General features: G+C 37.2%; 1 protein-coding gene across 10 annotated transcripts in view; it reads left to right on the forward strand.

Annotated features, from left to right (window-relative positions):
- The first annotated feature begins 638 nt into the window (after positions 1–638).
- The window catches only part of LOC123762342 (ribitol-5-phosphate xylosyltransferase 1), a 37681-nt gene continuing 26863 nt past the window's right edge, over positions 639–11456 (forward strand). Inside the window, exons 1-8 of one of the 10 annotated variants that reach the window (XM_069326042.1) lie at positions 639–804; positions 3170–3217; positions 3496–3697; positions 3937–4049; positions 6643–6808; positions 7892–8055; positions 9787–9914; positions 10534–10707. In XM_069326042.1, coding sequence (XP_069182143.1) covers positions 655–804; positions 3170–3217; positions 3496–3697; positions 3937–4049; positions 6643–6808; positions 7892–8055; positions 9787–9914; positions 10534–10707 — 1145 coding nt within the window. In that variant the 5' untranslated portion in view covers positions 639–654. Of the gene's footprint in view, positions 805–847; positions 1077–3169; positions 3218–3495; positions 3698–3936; positions 4050–6642; positions 6809–7891; positions 8056–9786; positions 9915–10533; positions 10708–11456 lie in introns of those variants that run through there. The other 9 variants (XR_011228948.1, XM_045748824.2, XM_045748825.2 and 6 more) reach the window with 9 other exon arrangements.

Genomic DNA, 11456 nt, shown 5'->3' on the forward strand with positions numbered 1-11456 from the left:
CTCTGTCTCTCTCTCTCTCTCTCTCTCTGTCTCTCTCTCTGTCTCTCTCTCTGTCTCTCTGTCTCTCTCTGTCTCTCTCTGTCTCTCTCTCTGTCTCTCTCTCTCTCTCTCTCTCTCTCTCTCTCTCTCTCTCTCTCTCTCTCTCTCTCTCTCTCTCTCTCTCTCTCTCTCTCTCTCTCTCTCTCTCTCTCTCATATATATATATATATATATATATATATATATATATATATATATATATATATATATATATATATATATATACTGTATATATATATTATATATATATATATATATATATATATATATATATATATATATATACTGTATATATATATTATATATATATATATATATATATATATATATATATATATATATATATATATATATATATATATATGTATATATATATATGTATATACATATATATAATATAATATAAAATTATAGTGGAGTTCATATATTTGAATGTTCATTACTTAGCGGCCCATACCCGTGTCGTGGGAGGTGGAGGAAAGGGCGACACAATGGACTCTCACAACCCAACAATTAAAAATATTAATAGAACATTCTACTAGTTAATATTACCTATTAAATTTGCGACGATTGGATCAGTATATAGAGAGGGCTAATATACCAGCCAATTAAATTATGAATAATTTGTTATTGGTATTGTGGTGGGTGTGTAAGGGGAGGTGTGGAGGAGTGCGCATGTGTTGGACAGCAGGTGTGGTGAGCCTCTATGGCAGTATGGCTGAGAGGCGGCCCTCGGCCTCCCCCACCACCACTACTACACACCTCGTGAGTTATAACACGTGTCTACCACATGTGTAACACAGTGTACCACACCTGGTGCCCACACCTGTGTGTGGTGGGGGTCAGGGGGTCCACTGCCCCGCCACACTAGTGACCCTTATAACTCACCATCTCCTCTCATAGTCCCTTAACTTTCTCATTATGTTTAATTCTCTGCAGGATAGATTCAGCTACTCGGAACAAGTTCCAAGTAACACGGGCTATGGTGAGCCCCTGACTTACCTGGCACAGGAGCGGGGCAAGAAGCACGGGCTATGGTTAGCCTCTAGATTTACACTAGAGTAATATCTTTATGGTACAGGTGTGTGGTGGGCACCTTGGCACAGACACAGACTTGAAGGAGTTGCACCTCGCTCTAGGCCTTGTAGTTCATGCCTTTCTACATTTTGTGTGTGTTTTACACTCAGCTTGGCCATGTTTGCTAATGTGTAAGTCATGTTAGGTTAGGGCACAGTCTAGGTTGTATCTGGATAAATTAAGTTAAATTAATTACTAAAAACTAAATTACTTTCCTGCCCGAAACGCTTTGCGTAATAGTGGCTTTAGGCATTGTATGTACTAGCTCTTATCTATAAATCCATCAAATTTTGGAAAATCTCTTGTATGTATGTACCTTACCTGAATAATCATTTTAAGTTATTAATTTTTTAATAAAATTTTCTTATTAAAGTAACAGTACATACATAGAAGATTGAGTTACAAACATAATGATGGATTTATATATAGAGCTAGTACATATAATACCTAAAACCGCTAATACGCATAGCGTTTCGGGCAAGGATAGGTTAGCTTAGGTTTTAAAATCCATTGGCAAACATTGTATCTAATATTGTAGATTAGGTTAGAATGTAGTGTGTCATTATTGGCGACAAGACCTCGGGTAGGGTTTATTGAGAGGACCTAACTCCTAGGTGCCAGATTTTATTTTTTAGGTGAAAAGTTGCATTAGGTGTAAGGAAACTTGACCAATTATCTTGTCTAGCTTGGGAATAGGAGTCCGGGCACAATTGATTCTGAGCCAAGTGTGCTGACCAATATACAAGTAGCACAACGTCCCACAAGACCTGTACTGTATATATATAACAATAGTGTTATATATATATAGTTTATGTTTAAAAGTTTAAGTTTTCAATAGTTTAAGATAAAAACAAAGCTGTACGTAATAAATTCCCTGTAACCTATCTTACCCTTCTATTGTCAACCAATGTCTGTTTTTTTTTAAAGAGCGCTGTTTGTCGACATAATTGTATTTGTGCTGCTTTTTCAGCTATGTTTTCATTTCTTGTTTTCATTCCACTCTTTATGCTCAATTAGTATTAAGCTTGTCATTTAAGTTTTTCATGCCCGAAACGCTTTGCGTAATAGTGGCTTTAGGCATTGTATGTACTAGCTCTACCTATAAGTCAACCAATCTTTTCAAAAATTTCTTGTATGTACCTTACCTAAATAAACATTTATTTATTTATTTATTTAGTGGGGTATATGCCATTTTCCTCTATGTCTGTTATGAACAGTAGGGTAAGGTCAAGTTGTACACAACAGTCAAGAAACGTCGTTTTCTGATTGTCAAAACCATATATAGTTATGAATTGTTTTGTCAAATTGTTATTGAGTGGCATTGGGGGGTTATAGATAGGAGCTGCCTCGTATGGGCCAATAGGCCTTCTGCAGTTGCCTTTGTTCTTATGGTCTTATGCTCTAAACCATATATAGTTAGGTTATGATGTTTTAGTTTAGGTTAGGCTATGTTAGGCTCGGTTGGGTTATCTTCTCCTATCTTGAGGTTATCTTGAGATGATTTCGGGGGTTTTAACGTCCCCGCGGCCCGCTCCTCGACCAGACCTCTTTTTGTGTTACACATCCCCAGGAAGCAGCCTGTAGCAGCTGTCTAACTCCCAGAACTTATTTACCGCTAGGTGAACAGGAGCATCAGGGTGAAAGAAACTGCCCATTTGTTTCTGCCGGGCCCCGGGAATCGACCCCGGTCCACATGACTACGTGTCAAGCATGCTGGCCACTCGGCCACCGGCGCTCTATATGTATGTTGATACACATGTAAGAATAGAAGGCAGCTCTTCAATAGGTTCAGATATTAAATACTAGTAGTACCATTACTATACAGTAATTAGTACCATTACTGTATAGATCTGTGCTTTGTTCATTGATAATTTTTGAAGAAAGATATTTCATGTAGTACAGTAAAGTAATCTGTTCCTTCCTGTTGCTTGAAGAATATAAATACTATATTACAGAGAAATCTGTATACTGTAGATGTAAAGGAAGAAGGATTTCATTCAGTACTGAAGTGCTTCATGTATGTAAATTTGAAAGGATTATTGTATATTTACAGTATTTCACGAAGGAAGTACAAGAGAAATCCTTGCGGGAGACTCACAGGGTACGAAATGCTTTAATACTATACTTTGTTGAGTGTAAAAGTACGTGCTTTGCAATTGTTGTCATATCAAGGTACATATTGCGTCACTCTTGATGGCAGTACATATGATTCATATACTGCACTGCATTTGTTTTATGTACGCAAAATATTATGTTTCGGATTTAATTTGTTTTATTTTAAAGTTCGATGAAGTTATTTACATATGGTGTAAACCCTGTTAAGTAGGAAAGCTGGAAACTGTTTAAGTAATAAAGACATTTTTATATTTGTATCTTCAGCAGATGTATAAAGGACCAGGGATCATCCTACGGAGGATCCTGTTGGGCGTGTGTCTTATCCAAGTTGTTATTACTGGCTACCTGGCCCTCTGCATATTCAATTCTGCATATTCCACAGTTAAAAATATTAAAAGTTTTCCACAACTGGAAAATAAAAGAAAAATTGGAGACAACCTTGAAGGTGAAGACAAAAAGACCCTCGGTAAGAACCATGTTCTAAGGAAAATAGAAAACCGTATTGCACAGTAATATTAATGTAATATTATGAGCTTCATGTGAGGCCCTGGTAATAAATATTTTGTTTGGTGCTGTACAGTAATTGGGGTTACCTTGAGGTGCTTCCGGGGCTTAGCGGCCCGGTCGTCGACCAGGCCTCCTGGTCTGGCTTAGGCTTAGTATTTTTTCTTTTAGTAAAACTGTTAACAAATTGTTCAATTTCAGATTTTGATATTGGAGAAAATCAAGCTGCCATTGTTTTGGCACAACAGGAAATGAAACCTCATGTAGTCCAAGGGATGGATGTGAAATGGGATGACGCACATGTCAGAAAAGCTGTAAGTTGAAAATCATGTACTAAAAATTAAATTTGCTATTATATCTTAACAATATTTTATGCAGTCATTTATTCTTGGGAACGCTTTTATATTTTGGGATACTATTATACAGTACTTTATATGCAGTACAGTACCTAATTATATGTATATGTATATGTATATGTATATGTATGTATGTATGTATGTAGAAGTATTATTAATGAAAACAGTATTTTATTAGCTTAAAAAAAAACATGAAGGTTCTACCTCAATCAGAAGGAAAGTTATGAATTTTTGTTGTTGTGCTTGTAAGTAAAAAGTTGTAATTTTTCACAATGGCAACCCTGCTATATGAATATCATGTATTACTGAGTATAAAGTAAGTTAAAGTATAAAGTGTTTTGAGTATCACTTTAAAAGTTTTTTATGGTACTGTATATGACATTAGAGCGCTTGGTCTATAATTTTTTCATCGGCTTAACACTTTCGCGCTTTAGATTAGAGATAACTCGTCGCCGTTTTCTCTTACGATTCCGCATAACAGCCGACTTTTCTCGTCCATCGAAAAAATATTTCTATAAATTCCATTTTTTAACCGAAATGGATGGGGATACTTTTGTTTTGTAGGGAATTTATTTGCGAATGTTTTGGTACCAGAATGAATATTATATCACATAAACCTCTATGAGTAAAAAAAAAAATACACAAAGTATGTTTGGGGGTGTGGCGAGCGTGTGGCAGTGGGTTCCCTTTAGCCGTTGATATATCCAACACGTGGGAAATATTTGTATGTGTTATGTATATGTCTGTGTAGGGAATTTTACTGCGATCACTGTCATACAAATTATGAAATGTTTCAACAAGTATAAAGATGACAAACATCAAACGAACGAAAACAATGCGTTCGTTTCTGCCGCGAACACATACTGAGCGACGTGGTTCTATATTTGGCGCTTCTCTTACACATGCTTTGTACAAATGTTATACAGTTCATCTTATAGAAAATTTTATTGCGAACACATTGGTATAAAAAAGAAATACGTACATAGAAAAGTAGGGTCAGGAAATGTATAAACTTTCCAAGCATGATTTCCCCGCTGTGTTTTCGCCAGTGCGCTCGCGGCTAACTACTCTCCACTTCACACACTCTTGCGGGTGGGCAATTACCTATATTAAACATTCATATGCATATGTCCGTGTAGAGAATTTTATTGCGATTCCAATGATATCAAAATTAGCGATGTAGGACAACTGTAGGCTTCGCAACCATTAAGAGAGTGGAAACATTTTGTTGCTGTTTGGCGCTCTCGGCGAGTGATCTGCATAGTTTTTTATTTGGTGTTGATACTCCTTATGCTTGGGCGGCATTTTATAGGTATGCACTTATAGACAATTTCATTGCGAACACAGTGATACCAAATTTAAATATGTGCGCCTTCAATTATTGTCAGAACAGTCAAAAGAGTGTACACTTTTCGGTCTTACCGCGTAGGCGCGCGAAGTGCCGAAAGCATCTGGGGTATTGTTTTTTTTTGAGCGCCGAGAGCGCGAAAGTGTTAACTGCCTCATTTGTGAAGTGGCATGATTTTTGCTGTTTTAAGTATGTCAGGGATAACACCTGTATCTAGGCTCTGTCTGCAATTTTTTTGCAGGGCCTGTGATAGTGGTTCTTTGCAATTCTTGATGAATGCAAAATTCCAGGCGTCTGGGCCTGGTGCAGAGTGCATGGGCATGCTGTCTATGGCTACTTCAAAGTCAGGGGTTCTTCACACTGAAGTTCAAACTTGTGAGTTCAGGGGCTCACTAAACTTCACTGAACAGGGGTTCAACGTACTGTAACATCCTGCCAAATTTCATGTAGATCCGAGATGGTCGTGTTGGCAGCTGTGATGATTTGGCATTAAATGACCCAATGGTCATCAGTGAGCTTGTATAAAAATACATGCCAAGGAGGAGAGGGGAAATTTAAATTTAAAAATACAAGCTCAACTTTAAGAAGAAATATCAATCCTCCAAGACTCACATAGAGTATGAGATATACAAAAAAGGCACTAAATGCAGAAATTCAGGAAATCAGGTCAGCCAAAAGGAACTTTGAACAAACAATTTGCTTGAAACATTGTGATTGAGTTTTGAAGACCTTGAATATCTTCCCTGTCGAATAATTTTATCCTTTATCGTTGAATGTTGACCATTAGATGCATAATTAGTTTATATAACAGTACAATTATCTATTATATAAATTCTAAACATAAGACAGTTGAGACATCTATATAGACACTCACATTTAGACCTTTGTCCCACATGTTGAAAATAATGCATTTCATGATCATCTCTGCTGGGAGACATTCATCTTGTCATTTTTCCAGCTGTTTCTCCTTTTTGAAGTTAATGGATGGATTGTTTTTAATGTAATTTTATTTGCAAAATTTTAACCTAATTTTATCAATGTCATTCATTCCCAAAAATAAATAGTGATTTTATGAGAATACTATATGTACGTAAATTCTAGATGAAATCCTGTGGTTAAACTAGTTAGGAATTTGGCATCCCTAAATTCAGCAAGATTCAATCAATGCGTAATATACAGCATTTATTTTTTTTCTTTTTACAGTCTGCCCTTATAAACTTGCCGGTGGTGGAGGTGTGGAGCAAAGCGGCTGTGGGTACATACCTGTGGCAGCACATTTTGGAGGGTCGAGAGAGCTTGGATGAGACTGTGCCAGGAGCTACCATTGGGGAGTTAAGGATGCCTGCATTTGTTCTCAGATATAGATCAGGTAAAATGAATGTACTAGTGGTGTATGGATTTCTCTCTCATTTTCAACAGCTTTTTTACAATTAGATATATCAGTATAATATTTATGCTAAAGTTACAGGGCACATTATATGATGCATTCAGTGCAAGTTACACAATTTCTTGGGTACACAAACGATGGTATGGTTTTCTAGGCTGGTTCCTAGAAAAGCACATTCACCAGGCACCGGTGCATGGGCTCTGATATCACAACAATACACTCAGTGTTATCAGGCCTCTGGACTTGTGCAGCATTGCAAAACACCACAACCAGAATCTGACGTGCTCATAGAGGACAGGGCAGCTTGGGGATTTAAAATTGACATAAAACTGGTCATAAAGTACAGAAGTAAAACAAACTGTATCTTGATTAGAGAAAAGATTAAAATCAGGCAAGCAGTTGGTTGGCCGAAATCAACAATCAATGTGTTAGTACCCAAGTGTATCACCAGGGAACAGCTTAGGCCACCTGAGACTTGAGCCAGCTTGCACCCTCACTTAGTGCCACCCTCAGAGATGTACTAAACTGCCACATTAAAGGAAAAGCAGGCATGTGGAGCGTCTGAGATTGGCCAGAGATGGGTGTTGTATTACACTCAACACATGGTGTCTGGGCTGGCTCCTCAGTAGCTCCCCTGTACATACTCCCACTTTAGCTTGGGAGATGAAACTGGCTTTTCTGAAAGAAATGGACAAACATGGTAACAAAAACAGAGGGCTGACTCGCAGGAAAAAGTGTTCGAGGCCAGGGATGATCTTATTGACCATTTAGCCACCCACACAGGTCCAGGGAGGATGATTGTGTAAAACTAAACCTTGCAATGTCAGTCTCGTCTTATTTGCTTCTTTAAATGTTAAAAATGATCATGCATACAACAACAATTTCATCACTCCAGTCTGTAAAAAATGTTCTTTTACAATTTGTAGAATGGAAATAAAATTGTATTCTGCAAGAACAGTTGATTGTAAATTAGTTATACTATATTGCATTCTTATTTATATTTCTAGTGCTGTTTATGGGTTGTCATCCTTTGCAGCTTTTGGAAAATTATACTTTACTTTTCAGGACCTGGAGTCATTCCAGACACTGTGCCTCATGATGTGAAGAATGTGGTTTTGGTCATAAATGGCCGCACTAATGACAAAGTGAAAGATGCACGTCAGTGGTTGGATCACATCCAGGCCTGGGAAACTCCTCCTGTGACTATATTGGTGATGCTGGGCAATGAGGTAAGACTCCTCTGATGGGGAAAGAAATGGGAGCCACTTGGAATGTTACTTGCATTACAGTGCAATCTGAATTTGGCAAATTTTTTTAGACCAATCCTGATTCGTTGCAACCAGAAATGCCTTCTGGAGGCATTTGTGAGATACAACATTGTTTTTTATACATTGCTTGACATGTTTCTTTCTTCTAATGTTGTGGCCATCAACAAAAATCGTTAAGAACATGATGGAGCCATATTATGAGATTGGAGCCGCATTAAGAGTGTTACCATTCATATCCTAACATTTCCAACAATATGAAATAATTTAATTATAGAGAAATTTTAGTTTCAACCTATTATATGATGGCCAGATACCAGGAGAACTTGTCTGTAAAGAGATTTCACCACGTCTTGTATGTACCCATGCCCCAGCCTCGAAATCTCATTTTTTAAAGAAAGAAGGATCTTTATTTAATTGAGCAAAGTCTGGCAACTGAAAATGAAAGCAAACCATAGAATTTGGTTTTTAAAATGCCAGTGGCTTTTTTGAAGCCCCAACTCTTTCTTCTGATATTGTGTCCGTCTGCTAAAATCATTAAAAATGTGATTGGAGCCATATGAAGAGTTGCCATTTCCCCACAATCTGTGAGAAATGTGGAAATCTGGGATTAATGATGTTGGAAGAGCATAAAAAACAGCAAATTGTGCATCAGCCAACAAATTATGAGGTGGATTATAAAAACCTTCAAACAAAGTGATACGTCTACAGTAACCATGCTTTTAAAATTACGAGTTGTGTTGAGCTGTTTTTGTTTTTTATATTTACTAGCCTGTGGTACATTTTATTTATCAGTGCCTTGATAAATCCATTTGCATTTATCAAGGCACACTGTTCTTGAGTCTGGGTTCTTCTCTATTGTATTTGTGCTTTACATTGTCTTTTCCAAGCTTCAGGGACTTCTCATTCAGTTCATGTTTTTCCATTTCTTTGTGTTTCAGTGTTCTAGGGGTACTCTCTTGCTCTAGGTTTGCAGTTTGGTTTCCTTGGGTAGTCTTTATTCATTTATTTATTCTACCTTATCCTTATTCAGATTCAAAGTATCAAACACAGTCATCTTATTTTGTACACTGAGTTTTTAGAATTACTAGGGATGCTGCCCTTAATCTTCTTAATAAGCTTTCAGGTATTATTAAATTGTATTACCATACTCACTGTACAGTAATACAATACATACAATAGTATAATATAATACATACTGTATTCTACTCACTTTGACACTTATAGATGGTTTTTATTGGGAGATTACTTGCATTTTGAACTGACATTGATACAAGGTTTTATGATTGTTTAAGATAAATGTAGAGACGTTAAGAAAGAGTGGCTAAGTTGAGGCACCACATAAAAGTAACACTGCATGGCCCTCCCTCCCTCTGTGGTAGAATTGGGCTCAGGTGTGCCAGAGTCACCAATGTTGTGTGCTACACTTGACAGGCAAGCTGGGTAAGCACTGTCTGCTTCTCACACTATCCTCTCTTGAACCAGCATAGAGAAACTGAGCCAGTGCATGGAAGCTTTCCTGAGCATTTGGCCAACAGGGAGGTGGTACATTAGCTAAAATGTATTGCTTGAATTAAAGGTCGATGATTAATTAAAATGATATTTTAAATTGATTGTTTCAAGGTATAAAAAATTTTATGTAAAGTTTGTTTTTAAAGATTTTTAATTCAGTTCTGTATTTTTTATCCTCTTTAGAAATGTGAAAATATGTGGATAGACAATTACTTAGTTCCTAAAGGTCCTGTGGTAGCTGTGGTGTTGACCTACGACGACCCTCGGGTAGATCAAGTCACCTTCCATCAGTGGCCTCTTGGTGTAGCCACGTAAGTCTCTCTCTTATGTACCGTCTTAACACAATATAGCCTTTTATTTGTTATTCTCTTCAATTCTTATTGTATTGTGAATTGTCTACACTGTGATAAAAAGCTTAAGAGAGACACCTGGGTGTAACTATTTTGATAGATGGATGTCGTAAGTAACCATTTTGTGACATCCATCCATCCATCCAAGTAACCAATTTGTGACCAATTCAGTTAGGTAACTGTTGTGATAGACAACTAGTAAGGTGACTGTCAAGACCCCTCTTAGTTTGTCTTAGTCATGCAGATAAAAGATGAATACAATTTGACAATATTGTTCAGTAATAATAATAAGAATATTGTCTTATATATGTCTATAAAAAAACTAGCATTTACCTGTTCTCACCAATGTCTTGTGGCAACTTGATTACGGTACTTTGCATTACAAGACGAAAAAAGGACCACAATCCGTCCTGGACCATTCTCAAGTCGATTGTCGACTTGACAATGGTCCAGGACGGACCGAAACGTCGTCGTCCCGTCACCTTCTAGTGTGTGGTCTGGTCAACATACTTCAGCCACGTTATTGTGACTCATCGCCTGCAAAAGCATCTCATTCCTAATTGTTTTCTTTTGCTTGCAGATATAGGCAGTTTCCAGTTATTGGTGATGATCAAATTTCTCCAGAGAGTCCTAGGAAGTTTGTCTGCAACCTTAGAGTAACCCTGCATGCAAATTCAAGCAGAATTGAGCTACATAATTTTATGAAAAATGATCCCTTTACATCTAGTCATTGTCTTATCAGCATAAGGGATAGGTAAGTCAAATGATACATAAATACATTAATGATTTGGAAGTGAAAATAAAAGTATCTTGTAATGAATTTTTATTAATGTAATTAAAAGTTATTTTCTAAAGTGTCATAATGTGAGCTTGAAGAATGAAAGGAATTGTATAAGATGGTATTTGTGTATATATAGGTTGGTTGAAATATTATGAACAGTTATGGATGGAATAGAGAAACAGTTCTGGTAAAGAGAGTTTTGTTGGTTTTTGAGGTAATGAAAATTATTTCTGTGAAATCCTTTTTTTGTATCTCCCTGAACTATAACATTGACTCCACCAAGCCTTAGGGATTTGCACTAGCCTTGGCAACCCCCCTCCCCAAAAGCCTACTGAGAATTGGGACCAGAATGTGGCACACTGTGAGAGGTGAGGGGTAGCTTGGTGATCAGAGATGTACCTAAATGTGAAAAAAATGCATATAAACTGTATAAGTGCATCTAGACAAGCAATTGCTTGAAATAAATTAGTAACCTGGAAGAAAACAATATGAACAATCATTGCCTCAAGGTAAACAACCCGGCTGTGATGTGCCTGATGTTACCAGATGGCAGCCCAGGTCAGCTGGGGTTCCTGCCAGCCACCCACCTCATTCATTGACAACTGGGACCACTTCTATGGACAATGACAAATATGCAAAGGATGGAGTGAATTTATGTAGGGCAGGAGTTGTTGCTTTTCACTCCTTGTTTGTGACTACTGTTGATGGGGTTTAGTGAGGTG

This window comes from Procambarus clarkii, chromosome 2, assembly GCF_040958095.1.
Source record: "Procambarus clarkii isolate CNS0578487 chromosome 2, FALCON_Pclarkii_2.0, whole genome shotgun sequence".
In the NCBI taxonomy this organism is placed as follows: Eukaryota; Metazoa; Arthropoda; class Malacostraca; order Decapoda; family Cambaridae; genus Procambarus; species Procambarus clarkii.